At 29.9% G+C, this 16,344-nt stretch overlaps 2 protein-coding genes across 2 annotated transcripts; both read left to right on the forward strand.

The window, feature by feature from the left end:
* Positions 1-705: 705 nt before the first annotated feature.
* Positions 706-5,111, forward strand: LOC101248989 (probable receptor-like protein kinase At2g42960). The gene is made up of 8 exons (XM_004243160.5): positions 706-1,346; positions 1,757-2,469; positions 2,562-2,666; positions 2,813-2,935; positions 3,213-3,383; positions 3,495-3,624; positions 3,704-3,913; positions 4,624-5,111. Exons 2-8 carry the CDS (start codon positions 1,817-1,819, stop codon positions 4,756-4,758), a joined length of 1,527 nt encoding a protein of 508 aa, XP_004243208.1. The 5' UTR covers positions 706-1,346; positions 1,757-1,816; the 3' UTR covers positions 4,759-5,111.
* Positions 5,112-12,731: 7,620 nt separating this feature from the next.
* Positions 12,732-15,111, forward strand: LOC101248692 (WRKY transcription factor 30). Its single transcript, NM_001279337.2, has 3 exons — positions 12,732-13,195; positions 13,871-14,017; positions 14,754-15,111. Exons 1-3 carry the CDS (start codon positions 12,732-12,734, stop codon positions 15,109-15,111), a joined length of 969 nt encoding a protein of 322 aa, NP_001266266.1.
* Positions 15,112-16,344: the final 1,233 nt, after the last annotated feature.

The following is a 16,344-nucleotide window of genomic DNA, read 5'->3' on the forward strand; positions in this document are numbered from 1 at the left end:
ATATAACCCTATAGATCATCTCATTTGTTGCCTAATAATTTCTACTTTTTTTGATAGCATCAACTGTGAAAAGGTAAAATGTAATGTGTATGTATATATCATTAATAATGACAGAAAAAGAGAACTTCTTTTTTCAGACTAAAGGGTAATAAAGTAAATACACATTGATTATTACATTAAGCCTTAATTATAGATTTAGACTTATCACTTTCCTCCTCCTGTTGAGTTGACTCACTTCCCCAAAAGAAAAAGCCTTTCATTCTTTCACATTATTATGCAATAATAATAATAATAATAATAATACGAGTATTAGCTATTTTATTTTGTATAAATTAAGATATAAACATTCTTTTAAAATATTAGTTATGTGTGTTGAAAAAGAAGGAATTTAACGATTGGAACATGTCGCAGGAACAAGTTCAGCGAAGTTGACGGATGAGTTTACAACATTGTTGTAAATACGTCAGTCAACTGCGTTAGACCTGTTCTTTTGACATGTTCGAATCGCCAACTTCCTTCTTCTTCAACAATATAAGCACTTTTAAATTATAAATTAAACAACTAACTTTAAAACTAGCTATCAAACATTACATAACTTATACAGAAATTAGTGTACAAAAAAATTATTTCTTTAGTAGCTACCAAACGATAGCTTGAAACTTAATTGATATTATATATATATGCTATTAGTTGTAAGTATTTTTTACATGACTTGGAAAAAATAATATATGTATAAAAACATTATACAATATGGTTTTTATTTTTCTTCTAGAAATTGTTGCCTATCCAACCCATTAATGCATTTCTCTTCTATTGTACTCATTTTTTGCTTTTCCTTTACTATTCTTTTTTTTTTCCTTCTCTACTAACACCACCCACCCCAAATCAAGAACCTCACCTCTTTATCTCTCTCTCTCTCTCTCTAGCATAGATTTCCTCCATTGCAAACAAAGCTTCCACCTTTACAGCTTTTTAAGGTCCATATTGCCTCTACATTCACATTACCCACCAACCATTTTGTTTAACCCACCATTAAAATAAAGTTTTTCTAGTTTTTCTTCACAAAGATTGGATTTTTGTCTGGTTTTCTTTGAACAGTTGCTTTAGCTTCTGTTTTTTTTTTCACTGTTTCTTTTTGACCCATTTCAGCTGACATCCTTCTTCTTCTGAACTGTTAGCTTTCTTGGCTTTTGTGGGGTTCTTTTGGTTTTCACTTCTGCATTGGCTTATCTATGTGTTTTGGGTTTCTGTTTGAGCAAAAAGAGAAACTTTCTTTGCTTCTTTGGGTTCTTAAGGAAGAAGATCAAGGGGGTTAAGTTTGGTTTCTGTAGATCACTGGTGTAAAGGTAACAACTTTTTTTTTTTTTTTAACTTCTGTATGAAGTCATTCTTTTCTTGATTTTGTGCCCATTTTGAACAGATTTAAGTTAGTTTTTTTTGTTGGAAGTAGTGATTTTTATTGTTCATATGGATTCTTGATTTGCTGAATCAGGAAGGGTAAGTGTTTTAGTTTTTGTGCTTACTGTTCTGAATCTAACCGCTATTTGATTTACTGGAAATTCTGGAATAGTTGTATTGTGATGTCAGCTGCCCATAGTTTAGTTGATTTGTCAATGTCTAAACTTTAACTTATTGTACTTGAAAATTTAATACTCCTAATTTAGACAGGACCATCTACTTTGTTTCATTAAAAATGTACTATTGCAAGCCACAATTGTAGAAATGTTAAATCTTAAATTATTTGTGGAATTCACAGGGGGCAATGGAGTAAATCTGAGTCTGGAATTTTGATTTCTTTTAATCTGCTGTGCTGGAAATGTCTTCTGGGGACTTGAAAAGTGATTTGTCTAGGAAGACATCATTTTTGGGTCTCAAACTATGGGTTGTAATGGGGTTATGTGTTGGTGTATTTATCGTTGGGATACTATGTATGTTGTCGATATGGGTAACGTGTAGGAGAAAATCTAGAAGGACGTTGGACGGGTATTCCCATTGCCAAATACCCCATGTTTCTAAGGATATTAAGGTTGATAGAGTAGGTGCTGCGAATGTACATGATCATCCTGAAAGCTTGTTTCTAACTATTCACGATAAACCAAATGAAACAACGTCGGAGAAGATGTTAGTCCATTTGGGTAGGAGCAAATCAAGTGATGCTGATAACATCAGCCAATGTAGTTCAATATATCATCATGAAAGGGGCTTTAGTTCACAGTCAGGGGAAGAGGGAAGTTCAGGAACAGTGCGAAAACAACCATCCTATGGTATTGCAATGCCTTCTCCTTTGATTGGCTTGCCAGAAGTCTCACAGCTCGGGTGGGGCCATTGGTTCACGCTTAGAGATCTTGAACTTGCAACAAATCGTTTCTCTGCTGAGAATGTGCTTGGCGAAGGTGGATATGGTGTGGTTTACAAAGGAAGGTTGATCAATGGTACAGAAGTTGCTGTAAAGAAGCTCCTAAATAATCTGTGAGTATGATTTTGAAGTGCTTATACAGGTTCTGTACATACATCTCCATGAGTGACTATTATTTATGATCTAATGATAAATTGCTCCACAGTGGCCAAGCTGAGAAAGAGTTTCGGGTTGAAGTAGAGGCAATTGGTCATGTTAGACACAAGAATCTAGTGCGTCTTCTTGGTTATTGCATTGAAGGCGTTCACAGGTATTCTCTTTTTTCATTTTAAATCATGGCAGTTCTTTCAGTATGTTAAGTTTTGTGTGTGATGACTCTTTATTCACAATGTCAACCACCATGATTTCAATTTAGTTATACTTCCGTTAACAATTTGCTTTGTTTTGGCTATAAAGGATGCTGGTTTATGAGTATGTCAATAATGGAAACTTGGAGCAGTGGCTGCATGGAGCTATGAGACATCACGGTACACTTACATGGGAAGCCCGTGTGAAGGTTCTCCTTGGTACTGCAAAAGCGTAAGTTTCCCTGATAAAAACCGATTGACAACTTTAGTTCTGTTATTTCACTTGACATTCCGTTTTTGTGAATGACCTATTTCTGCTGCACAGTCTCTTTTAACTCATCGTAAGCTAAGTCATTGCCTTGATTTAGGCAGGTTTTTACTCCTATGATGCTATAAGCCTTTGCATTTCTGACTACTTTCTTACTGCGCTTTCTATTGTTTTAGTATGAAAAGAGATAAATGACAACTAGGTTTATTATACACTAATATGGAACTTGTTCCATTTGCAGGCTTGCTTACTTGCATGAAGCCATAGAACCTAAAGTAATCCACCGAGACATTAAGTCTAGTAATATCTTGATTGATGACGCGTTCAATGCCAAGGTCTCTGATTTTGGATTGGCAAAACTATTAGACTCAGGAGAGAGCCACATCACCACCCGAGTCATGGGTACATTTGGGTACGAACTTCTCTGTCTAAAGATGTTTCATTCCTACCCTTGTCCACCTTTGCACTTGATGAGGTGTTTCTATTATGAAATACTCAGATTTCTTTCTCATTTGAATTCCAGATATGTGGCTCCAGAATATGCTAATACTGGATTGTTAAATGAGAAGAGCGATATTTACAGTTTTGGTGTTCTAGTGCTAGAAGCAGTGACTGGTAGAGATCCTGTGGACTACAGCCGTTCTGCTAATGAGGTACCTAGAGTTAGTGATGTGATGCTTATTAATGTGTAATTTCCTTACTAACTGCACTACCCTATATTAATTTTTGAAGGTTAATCTTGTTGAATGGCTCAAAATGATGGTTGGAAATCGAAGGGCCGAGGAAGTTGTGGATTCTGATATTGAAGTTAGGCCTAGTACTCGTGCTCTGAAACGGGCACTTCTGGTTGCACTTAGATGTGTTGATCCTGATTCAGAAAAACGACCCCGGATGAGCCAAGTAGTTAGAATGCTTGAAACTGAAGAAGTTCCATATCGCGAGGTACAGTCCATTCCTGACTTCCATATCTCCCCACTCAATATGATTTCGTCTTTTCCTCTTTCTTCATTTTGGCTACAACTTTAACTTCCTTTTAAACAACATGAACCCAACCCCTGTGGATGTTTTGAAGTTACATATAGTATTCCAAACATTTGTTCATATGAAACACTTTAAGCTTTTCTAGCTCTGCCTATCCATAAAGGAGTACAATCTCTTAATTAATTGAAAAAGAATATTGGGTAATGTGGAAGTTCTGTTTTTTATGGTGAATAGTACTGCTCTTGTATTTGGTCCATGTGAACTGCTGACATAGCCTCAATAAGGTTTCATAATACCTCTCTCACTCTGCACTATGTCCAAATTTTATCTTTTTTCGTTCGAATCACTAGGCATAAGGACATTTTGTTTAGTGCACAGTCTAAATGTTTGAATACTTTAATATCCAGGTACAACTTTACCTCAACTCCAACCAAAGTTGATGTCTGTTATATGAAATCCCTCGGCCTGTGTCACCCTTTTAAGCTCATTTTACATGGTTGGACATAACATTCTATGTTTTTTGGTTCTTCCACGGGGTAGTCATAGAAAGCGGTTCTTGATCAAATAGATTTTTAACAAAGAGTTGAATCTCTGTGGATCGTGGTAGTAAGACCACTCTGTCATTTACAATACCTTGTCGCGTATGAAACCATTGTTTGATGTTTGTACAGGATCGACGAAACAGGAGAAGTAGAACAGCCAGCATGGAGATAGAATCAGTAAAGGAAAGTTGCAGCAGCTCAGCTGATGTGGAAAGCAAGGTGGGGAGAGCAGATAGCAGCACATCTGATACAATTCTTGGATAGGGACTCTGACACACATGCACATGACTCCAAGTGGAATGTATAATTGCATCATATTCCCCCCCCCCCCCCCCCCAAACCCACACCAACCCCTCCATTGAGATTTAAAAGCTTTCAGTAACCCAATGAAGGATATTTCCAAGTTGGTTTTCTGAAAAGATTCCTCTGAATGACAGAATGGTAATTGAAGCATTGGCTCTTCTTTCAGTGCTTCTGTTGGCAGGTAGTGCATGGAAATGAGGACTTATTGCTATGTCATACTAGGAAAGAGAGTAATAGGAGAGATTGTTTATGTACAGATATGTCTTGAGGATTATGTGTTATTATTGTCCTTTCTAAATACAATTTGATCATCATTCTTGTCTCTATTCTAGGTCAGAGTAGAAAACTTCTTCACAACAGTTTCCTCCATGTGTTCTTGTAAAATATTTTTGTTAAACAAGTGTGTCTCGTTAGCATTCAAGGGGGTGGCCTAATGGTCCATAAAGTGTGTCTCCACGATCCAAGCTTATGACATATATCGTCTATTTTGATCCAACAAGCCTCGCAAATTTGTCCCATGGGAGCCGTGTCATCGTCAAGCCCAATTGTGTGCTTATTGCACACTATGTGAGCTTGTGTTAAGTCTTATTGAACTTTGTACTTTCTTTCATTGTGATGTTGGGTTCGCTTAAGGTATTATATCCACTATTTTTCAAGCTTAAAAGCCTAGAAATTTTAACTATGAGGTTCCCTAGCAAGGCAAAAACTACTATACGGATTTTTTTTCATCTGCCTAAGACTTAGTCGCTCTTAAATTAATCAAGATCCACGTAAGTTGGCCAAAACAAAAACTACTATAAAAATAAGAAGGAATTATGTGATGGAAGATTAGATTTTTCCATGATTAGTGAAAGTTATTCCCCTTTTTATGGTTACAATTCAAGGTAATCTAAAATGATTACATATGGTTAATTTTTCTGATCATTGTACTTAAAGAAACAAACTTTGCAATTATCACATATCCCTATTGTAACAGATTAAAGAAAGATGGTCCATTGTACAAGTGAAGCTGGAGTTTGTTTTTCTCTTTATTGGTCCCCTCTTTTGGGAAAATCAATCAAATCACTAGTAGAATTTTTCTTTAACTTGTATCCACAAATAATATCTTTGATTCACAATGATTGAGATAGAAGAGAGTTTATCACATGTAGTTGATTGTGTATATTGCTTTAACAATATTTGTCCTTTTGGTTGTGTGGGGCACTCCTAAAGATAAGCCCAAAAACCAAATCTTTTAAGTATAACTATAGTACCTACTATTCCGTTACATGCGCGCAAAATCGACGTAGCCGATTCATCGCGGCCTAAAAATTCACAAATAATCACTTTTCAGAGAGTTCGAAACTTCACAAATACATAATCACTTTTCCGTTACTGATATTCACGTCATGATGTTGTACTTGTAGAATTCGAAACTTCACAAATAATCACTTTTCAGTTACTGATATTCACGTCATGATTTTGATTTCGTAGAATTCAAAACTTCATGGCATTGACCTTTTTCTTAATACAGGATCGAAAAGTGGTTAGTGAATGTTATTTCCCTAAGAGAAAAGGACCTAATAACCCCTCAACTTTGTGATTTAGACATAATATACGCGTTGGACAAAAAACCTATATATGGACCATTTATGTAACTCTACGAGTATATCTGAGTTATTTTTGTAACGAGGTACAATATATTAGCAAAGTTGAAGAGTATATCAGAGCCTTTTGCTTTTCTCTAATTTTGTGTAGGCTTGAGTTGGATCCTTTACATAGACTAATTTTTAAAAGTTATTTAAATTAACTTTCGATAAATTAATATATTGGATCAATTGATACAAACTCATTAGAACAATTGGGCAATCTAACTAATTGAGAATTGGTATTATTATTTTTTTTCTAAAAGAAAATTAATGCTAAACTATTTACATATTTTCTCTTTACAAGACTTAGTCAATTAAGCCTCACAAGTTTTAGTCAGCAATATACAAAATTAACATGACAGTTTAAAGTAAATTTGACAACGTTAATCTTGTTGATGCTGACAAACATTGTTCCTTAAGATGAAATTTTCAATTCGTTGAAAAAATATATGTTAAATTGTGATTAGTTTGAGATTTTAGAGTTTGAAAACTTTGTTTCACCATAAAAATATTCTAAAGTAATATTAGACAAGGACATAGCATGTCTGGTTAGGTTACTTCATGAAAACATTGTAAAAAGAAAACATAAAAATAACATTTATTATATAATATTGAGTTAATAAAGTATCACATTATTGTTATAGTTTGAAAAAAAATTATGTTGTATATAATTAAGGCGGATGATATTTTTAATGATGTAAGACCTTTTGAAAAAAAAATCATGCAAGTTTAGTGTATAATTTGGATTGTTGTTATGTATTGTTTTGATCGTATTGTTTTAATGAACACAAATATTTAAGTAGATTGTATCATTTTTCGTCATTATATAATGTCACATATTTATAATTGGAATTACAAACCTATGAAACTATAGGATACATTGTAGAATTACTATGAAAATTAAGGTAGGGTAAATGAAAAATAAAACTATTAAATAATAAATAAAAACAAAATGAGAAGGAAATATTAAGATAACGATGAAATATTACAAAATCAGTCGTTACGTAAAATAAGTCTTTTTGTCATCATCCAACGGTAGATTTAATATGATATAATAGAGTTGAAGTAACTAACAATCACAAAGAAACATTATAATTAAACTAATAGTACAATATAATACAATACAACGAGTAACGAAAATTATTTAAAGAAAATGTGTAGACGATATATTACACTGTATTAAGAATATTTTAGAACTATTTTAGTCCAATAATTTTTTTCATGATCATTACTTATTTGAATATATATATATATACCACGAAGATCACTCATTACAAGTACGGTTTAATTTTTCAACTATATTCACTAATTCAAACCTAGCTGTGTGTCCGTGTGATTCTTCATCTTCTTCTTTTTCTTTAATTTTTTTTGTCGTCTTTTATAATTCTTTATATATTATAATATTAAAATCTTAATACGCAAAGTCTGAATTTTCTTTAAATATATATATAAAAAATAAATTTAAAAAGAAAATTCAATTTCTACTATACATACATAAAATATATATTCATATTTTTTCAGCCTACGTATAAATGTTTTATTATTATAAGGTTAATAAAATACCACGTTAGATATATACTGACCTTTGCAACTTGCAATATATAGTTCCATATGAACTTTAGCTTTGTACCACTATAAATAGATATTAGGATGAAGTTCAAACGTGCCTATTTATTATTTTATTATTTTTATTGTTATTATAATAATAATATTAATAATAATAATAATAAATAACTAAATAGAAGTTGTACCAGAAGTAACCAGAAAGTTAAGAAAAAAAAAACTAATTAAGAGGTTTGAACATATTAATCAAACAAGTCTGCTCAAGTTAATTAAACTTTCTAGGATAATCATTTTTCTTGATTAGCTCTAATTAATTCCCACACACAAATAAATAATCAAATTATTAAAATTTTAAATTCGTCTCTGCTTTTTTCGATCTAAATTATATATAATTATTATATTTAACATGATTTTGCATGGAGAGAACATTGAATCATTGTTTTAACTAAAAGTCATGAATTTTAGGGACAATGTGTGCGTCTTTACCATTCTCTAAGGAATAAAGTTAACATTAAAAATTTGTATAATTTGCTTTATTTTCTCCGTATATATAGGCAATAATGTAATGCAACTGTCTCAAAATAAATAAAGGTAAAAGTGTTACGGCCCGAAGATTTCGTCTATATATATATAAAAATAAAAATAAAAGCTTAGGTACTTATGAACAAAAATTGACATTTTTTAAAATTTAGGATATATTTGGTGGGACGACTTTTTATTTTTTTATTTTAGGAAAATTGACAGAAATATTTAAGAAGTTTATTAATGAGATATTTTAAATAATTTTATTTTTGTCTCTTTTTTAAGGCTCGTTTTGTACGAAGGATAAAAATAGATAATTTTGAGATGAAAAAGAATAAAATTTGGTGATAAGTATCTGAAAAATAGCTCAATTTTAATTGAATTTGTTGTTGAGATATTAAACTTTCATGAGGACCTATTAGCTCCCTGAACTATTTAATAGTGTACTATTTTTAACTATTGGACTATTTAATAGTGTATTCTAAAAATATATATATTTATCCACGTCGAAACATTACTATTTAATTTTTATGCTCATGTGGGCAAATATACATGTTTAAAGGAGATAATTTTTAGGGTCTAAAAAAATATTTTAATTTTGATTAAATTTATTATTGCGATACTATTTCAAAATAACTCGTTTACGACCAAATTGATACTCGTCAGAGAGAAATAGTTATATTTTATTTTCAAATAGAATAAAGAATAAAATTACTTGTATTAACAGCATGGAAGTACGCCGCAAAGTTCGGGATGACGTGGGAAGAATCTATCAACAGAAGTACATTAAAATATTAATCTTATTTTTTTTAGTAATTGAAAAAATTGTATTTGTATGTATACTTCCTATTCTAATTTATTTCTCTTATTTTTTTTAAAAAAAAAATCCATTAAAAAAAATCTTTCTTCTATTTTGGTATTTCAATATTTCATGATTGCAGGTTAAAATATTGTAGTCAAGGGTAGGCTAGGTGTGATTCGTAAATTCAGAAATTCATTCATTTTCCTATAAATTATGTATTTAGATTAAAAAATTAATTAAATATATGTATATGTATTAACCTATAAACCCTAACAAGATTAATGGACCATATAGTGATCCCATTATCAACAATAGAATATTTTTCATTAAATATCACGTTAACATAAATAACTTATTGACGTAATGAAGTCTTAAGAAACTACGTAAGTTTATTATTATATTTTTATTTGTGATTTTATTTGAAGTCAAGTTTCAATAATTTTACAAAAATTGAATTATTTTAATTAAATAAATTGATCAATAAATATGATTTAATCTTTTAGCTTTCATGTGTTGGTCAAATTTATACTTTAGAGGACTAATAACTTTTAAGGATAAAATAGGAAGAATAATTTTATTTATAAATTGATTTGTGAAATAACAAGTATACTCTATGTTCATTTTTACTTGTCATTGTTTAACTTGGTATACATATTAATATATTTATTTTATCATACTATCCCTATTAACTGACGTTTAGTATTAGGTCCCAAAAAATAAGTATTTATTACTGATAATAAATCGTAGAAAAAAATACTTATCTTTTAATAACAAATAAAAATGAACGATGAAGTACACCCTCCATTTTGATCTTAATTTAATTTTTGTTTCATCCTTCAAATTAACATATTATTACTCAATTCTCAAAACTACTTTTAAGTATTTTTCGATTTTACCTTTCATTAGTTAATATTAAAATTAATAATTAATTAATATTTAATATAATTAAATATTATTTATTTTTAATAAGTACGATGTATAAATGAGAACAGACGGAATCGAAAGTATAAGTTTTTTTTTTTTTTTTTGACATAAGGCGTGGAAAACGAAAATTTGTCCCACGTGACAAGTGTGTTTATGTTTACGGGTCAAATGGCGGTGCCCGTTTCGTGACACGTGTGAAGAAATTGATTGATTACTTTACAACCAAACAGACCGTAATTCCGGAGGCGTTTGAGTTTGACCACAATTTCCACGTCGGCAACCTTTCATTTTTTTTTAATTATTATTATTATTATTTTTCAAATTGTACCAAAATTATTAGGTTAGTATCCTATCATTTCACTTGATTTCTACACTCCTTGTTATGTTTTTTCTTGTTCAAAAATACAAATTAAAAATATCAGTAACAGTAAAGTATTCGTTTATCTTGAAACTTTTGAAGGTCTTTGAAAATGACATTTTTATTATTTTTAAAAAAGTATATAAAAAGTGGAATAAGTCATAATATTTATAATTAAGATTCTAGAATACGCAAAGAGAAAAAAAAAATTACTCTAGACTATGTGGATTGAAATATTTTTCCCTCGTTTAAAAATATTTCATTTTTATATGTGTTGTTTAACCGAAAGTGTTTGAATTACAACAATAACAAGTCTATGTATTTAGAAGCCAATGAAATGTTTTATATATATATATACACATATATAATTGGAAGCTAAGGTTAAGGTTGAATCTTTTCTAATTTTTCTTCTTGATTTATAACACTCGAGATCTTGAAAGAATTATTTTATTTTATTTTTAAAAAGTATAAAATATTTAATAGATTTCTTAATTCTTACTCCAAAATTTATGGTTCATGTGATGTAGTAGTAGATGACAGAGGATTAGCCACGAGTGATAAATACTTGATTAATTTCCTCTGTATTATTAAATTATCTATTTTATAAATTAATTTATTATATTTGGACCATTTGTAAGTGTATTTCCCTATTGAAAACATGACATTTTTAGTAAGATTATTTAATTAACGGGTTCACAAGAGAAATTCTCGTGACCTAATCCCACTAAAAATCAATTAAATCTTTATTAAAAACCTTGCTTATTAATGGACTTATGTGCTCATAGGCAGCTAATTCACTGAGATTAATTAAATACGATTAATGCAAGTTGAGCTATATAGTTTGCTGTTGTAGTAATACAGATAAGTTTCAACCAAAAAAATTAAATTAAAATAGTAATTGTCCTTCATTTGTTAAAAAGAAAAAATTACTGCAACATGTTTTTTCACCGCATGTATTACTACCTTCCTTAAAAAAAAAAAGGACATAATTTGACTTAATAAGCAGTTTAAGAAAAGAATTTTTTTTTAATTTTGTAGTTTTAAATTAAAATATCAAATGTATCAAAATGCTTTTTAATTTTGTGGCGTGAATTCAAAGAAGAAAAATCATAACAAACGAATTTACTGAACGTCCTCAAATTTGAAGCGATTACTATATTTAAGTATGAAAGACCTCGTTCATCTAATAGATTAAAATTTTAGATTGGACTCGATCTAAATTTTTTTTTAATGTATACAACAGTTTTATTTTGGGAAAATGTACAAGTACCCCTTCCAATTTATGTCCGAAATCTCAGAGACACACTTATACTATACTAAAGTCCTATTATCCCCAGAACTTATTTTATAAGTAGTTTTTTACCCTTTTTCGGCCTACGTGGCACTTGTTTGAAAAAAAATCAATCAGCATTTCGCCCACAAGATAGTGCCACGTAGGCCGAATAGGGATAGAAAATTATTAATAAAATAATTTCAGGGGATAATAGCACCTTAGTATAGTATAAGTGTATCTATGAAATTTCGGGCATAGATTGAAGAAATACTTGTGCATTACCCTTTTTATTTTTAATGATAGAACTAATTTTTAATTCCGCAAAACCACAACCTCATATATCCATATTCATACTTGTAAAAAATGACAAAAAATGTTTATTATATTTATACACCAAATTGTGAAATGATGACAAAAAAGTTGTGATCCTATTCAACTATACATGTACCAAATTAATGGAATTCCCTTTGATTAAAGTATATTATGTTCCATTAAAAGGTAATCCATAAAGACTATATCTTAGTACACACACATTAAGTGGGCTTTATGGTCATTTGTTACACACTATATAGCTTGTTGTGTACCTCAATATCCCATTATTCTTGTTGAGCAAGAACCATTCATTTCTATTTTCCCTAAACAAGTTACTTTCTCTTTTTCCACTCTAAACTATAGTAATACATACACACTTCCCAACTCCCAAGAAAAGAAAAAAAAAAGAAAATTCAAGAATCAATAGCTCTTGTTAATATTGCATAAATTCAAGAATCTTGAGTTATTTTCTCTTCATCATTTTGTTCAAGACTCTTTTTTGTGTTTTAGATCCCAACAACAAAAAAGAAAACCCCCTTTTTTTGCTTCTCTATGTCTGATAATAACCCTTTTAATCATGATTATGCATTTCCTTTCTTTGGTGAAAATCCCTCAATTTATGGTAATCAAGCCAATAACACACAAAACCCTCATCATAATCATCATGATTTTGACTATTCTTCATCTTATATGAGTAATCTCACAGAGTGTTTACATGGAGGGTCAATGGATCATTACAACACTTTGTCAAGTGCTTTTGGGATGAATAATTGTTCATCATCCTCTGAAGTTGTTTGTCCACAACCATCAATAGATCATCATCAAGAATGTTCTAGAAAGAATATTAATAGTGTTGATAATCAAATTCCATTAACACCTAATTCATTAATCTCTTCATCTTCTAATAGTGAGGTTGGTGGATGTCATGAAGAAGATTCTTCAAAAATCAAGAAAGATGATGATCAGTGTGAATTAGATGGAGATGATGATGATGATGATAATAAGTCTAAGAAAGTGTAAGTCATTTTTTTCTTTGGTCCTATAGTACTAGTATAAAAGTATAGCCACATCTTTAAATTGTGAGGAAGTTTCTTACTTAATTAATAGATTAGGTTATTGACCACTATAGTCTTAATTTATTAGATTATTAATTGGCTAGACTTTTCTTCCTAGTTTTGCAAGCTTATTATTCTTCTACTGATTTTTTGGAAAATTAAAAATATCTAATGTCTACCCTTTTCCTTAGTTAAGTCTTCTTCCCCCTTTTTTAAGCTATGTAAGCCAAGAAAACCCTAATTTTATTTACCCAAAGTCTCAAAAAACATCAATATAACAAGGATGTAACCCCACATATAGGGTCTAGGGAGAGTAGTGTGTACGCAGATTCTAGGGATAGTAGAGTGTAGTCGGAGCTTATCCTAGCTATCAGGCGGAGGTAGAGATCAGACTTTTTTTTGAAAGACTCTGACTCAAGTGCATCAAAATGAAATAGTTATGTATAATAAAAAACAATAATGAAGAAATTAAAACATGGCAATTAGTCTAATTTTATTTATATACTATTCCTAATTTGATTTGTGCTTAGCTTATTTGGAAATCTTGTGTACATGCATAATGTTGTTGAGTGTTAAGATGGACTATTTTTTTAAAAAAATTATTGCATAAATTAAAGTTTGTGCTAATTATTTTAGGGGGAAATTGGCAAAGAAGAAAGGAGAAAAGAAACAAAAGGAACCAAGATTTGCATTTATGACCAAGAGTGAGATTGATAATCTTGAAGATGGCTATAGATGGAGAAAATATGGTCAGAAGGCAGTGAAGAACAGTCCTTTTCCAAGGTATATTTTCTTTAGAATCACACTCTTTTCTAAATTACTATTAGAAATGGATTAACAAGCTTAATTAATAGTACTAGCACTTAATTGCTTCAAAAGTTTACTTAAGTTTTCATCTCTATTATACATAGTTTTAAGGAAAGAGTACTAGTATAATAGAGATGAATTGCACTAAAAGAATAATGCATATATGTCATAAAAATTGCATAGGTAAATTGCACTAGAAGAATGCATATATATATACATATATCATAAATTCAAAACTGTAATTTGTTAATTCTCAAACCAGTTTAACTTCTATATACTGCCTTTCGAATTAATTATATTGATCATTGTTATCTTATTTTAGAAGATAACTACACATAATTATCCATAAAAAAAAATATGAGACTAGTTATAACCTAGCTAGAGAAATAATTAAACTTCTTTCAAATGGTCTAGTTTTAGTGTTTGGTTTTACAATAATGAGGTGATTAGATATTTAGGAACACAAAAGCTTGTTTCACGCAATCAAAATATGAGTTGTTAATAATTATATACACCTTGCTTTACACTATTAAGTTGGTCCAAGGTTTACAAATACCCTTTGTTGTTATTATCTAGGACTGAACTAGCTCATTGATAACTGGTTCAACAGAATTCAATAATTTTTGTATAGAATAGAACTGAATAACTTACTCTGAATCTATAAATTTTAAATTCTGACACTCTGCCGTTTGTACGATTATTATTGTTGTAGGAGTTATTATAGGTGCACAAGTCAAAAGTGTAGTGTGAAGAAACGTGTTGAAAGATCATATGAAGACCCATCAATTGTGATCACTACATATGAAGGCCAACATAACCATCATTGTCCAGCTACTCTTAGAGGAAATGCTGCTGCTGCTTTATTATCTCCATCCTTTTTATCCTCCACACAACAACAATTATATCATAATCCAAATGAACAACAAATTTTCTATAATCCAAATATTCCTATAAATAATTCCTTCTATAATAATAATTATCATCAACAACAACCTCAATTAGGCCCTGACTATCAATATGGACTATTTCAAGATATGGTTGCATCATTGATCAACAAAAGAGAGCCATGAGCATTTAGTGAAGTACTAAAACATTTAATGCAATTTTATGACTTTATATGTATTGATTATGATGATGTTTTAATTTATTCTTGTGTAATTAAAAACTGTGTAGCTAATTAACTAGAACTATATATAGTCTAGTGTCTTAAGTATGGAGCAACGATAATATTGTATTTTTGTAGTATATATGTCACAGGTTCGAGTGATATATATATATATATATATATATATATAGATTTAGGTGACTCTTTCTCGAACCTTACATAAACGGGATGTTTTATGTACTGAACTGGACTGAATATTTTTTTTTTGTGTGTGTGTTGCGTGTCATAGTTTGGAGGAGATGGGTTGAAGGATATATGGTTTTATTTTTAGTTATTTGCATGTGGGATGATTAACCATTTATATTAAATGAAGATGCTTATTTTTTGATGAGTTTTATGCGTCTATGTAATTTGGGGTTTTTATTATTTGAAGATATTTAATTAATTCTAGGTAAGGTGAATTGTTTATTAGTCGTATCAATTTCGTAATTATTTATGTGAATTGAATACTAATGTTATATTCTTTTCTTCTTTCTTCTTGCTTACGCATTTGATTGTTTATATTATTGCTGCTTGTTTTACACTACCATTATTGTTTCTAATATTCAAGAATATCTTTGATATGCTGAAAACGACATATACCGATTATTGTAAGATGGATAAGATTTTTTATTTTTAATAGATATTTTGTTTCTGAGTTTTCAATTTCTTTTTGTTAGAGAGTGCTTCCTCCTTAAATGAATTTTACACAATATAAATCTAAATTAATTAAAAAGCTCTAATATGAATATCTGACATAGATAAAAAATCGAATAAAGAGAAAAATAAATATGGAAACAAGAAAATATTATAATATGGTTCTTTCTGTTTAGGTTATGAAAAAAATAGTCCCTTAAATACTACTGTATTAAGCAATATTGGTTCTTTACATTTTTTTTAAAAGTGAGATATTCGATCTTCTCGAATAAATTTAACTACAAATATCAAGAAAATCTCATTGAATTCTAAAAAGTGCAACACCTAAACTGTTTCAGATATCATAAATAAATTAAAAAAAATAGCACAAATTGCAAAATTTACACCTCTAAAAGTGAGATATTGTTTTCAATGCTCATTAAATCTAACTTCCAAGGTTCATTTATGTTTGATGAAGATAAATATCCTCATATTTGACAAATTTTAAAGGACCAAATCTGCT

Source organism: Solanum lycopersicum, chromosome 7 (assembly GCF_036512215.1).
Source record: "Solanum lycopersicum chromosome 7, SLM_r2.1".
Classification (NCBI taxonomy): Eukaryota; Viridiplantae; Streptophyta; class Magnoliopsida; order Solanales; family Solanaceae; genus Solanum; species Solanum lycopersicum.

What these genes read in the sequence shown, in the direction of transcription:
- LOC101248989 (XM_004243160.5), top strand. Translation starts at nt 1,817, where the DNA reads ATGTCTTCTGGGGACTTGAAAAGTGATTTGTCTAGGAAGACATCATTT. An exon ending in ACAGCCGTTCTGCTAATGAG is followed by an intron (nt 3,625 to 3,703) that starts GTACCTAGAGTT and finishes TAATTTTTGAAG; the next exon opens with GTTAATCTTGTTGAATGGCT. An exon ending in AAGAAGTTCCATATCGCGAG is followed by an intron (nt 3,914 to 4,623) that starts GTACAGTCCATT and finishes ATGTTTGTACAG; the next exon opens with GATCGACGAAACAGGAGAAG.
- LOC101248692 (NM_001279337.2), top strand. Translation starts at nt 12,732, where the DNA reads ATGTCTGATAATAACCCTTTTAATCATGATTATGCATTTCCTTTCTTT. An exon ending in GATAATAAGTCTAAGAAAGT is followed by an intron (nt 13,196 to 13,870) that starts GTAAGTCATTTT and finishes TAATTATTTTAG; the next exon opens with GGGGAAATTGGCAAAGAAGA. An exon ending in AAGAACAGTCCTTTTCCAAG is followed by an intron (nt 14,018 to 14,753) that starts GTATATTTTCTT and finishes TTATTGTTGTAG; the next exon opens with GAGTTATTATAGGTGCACAA.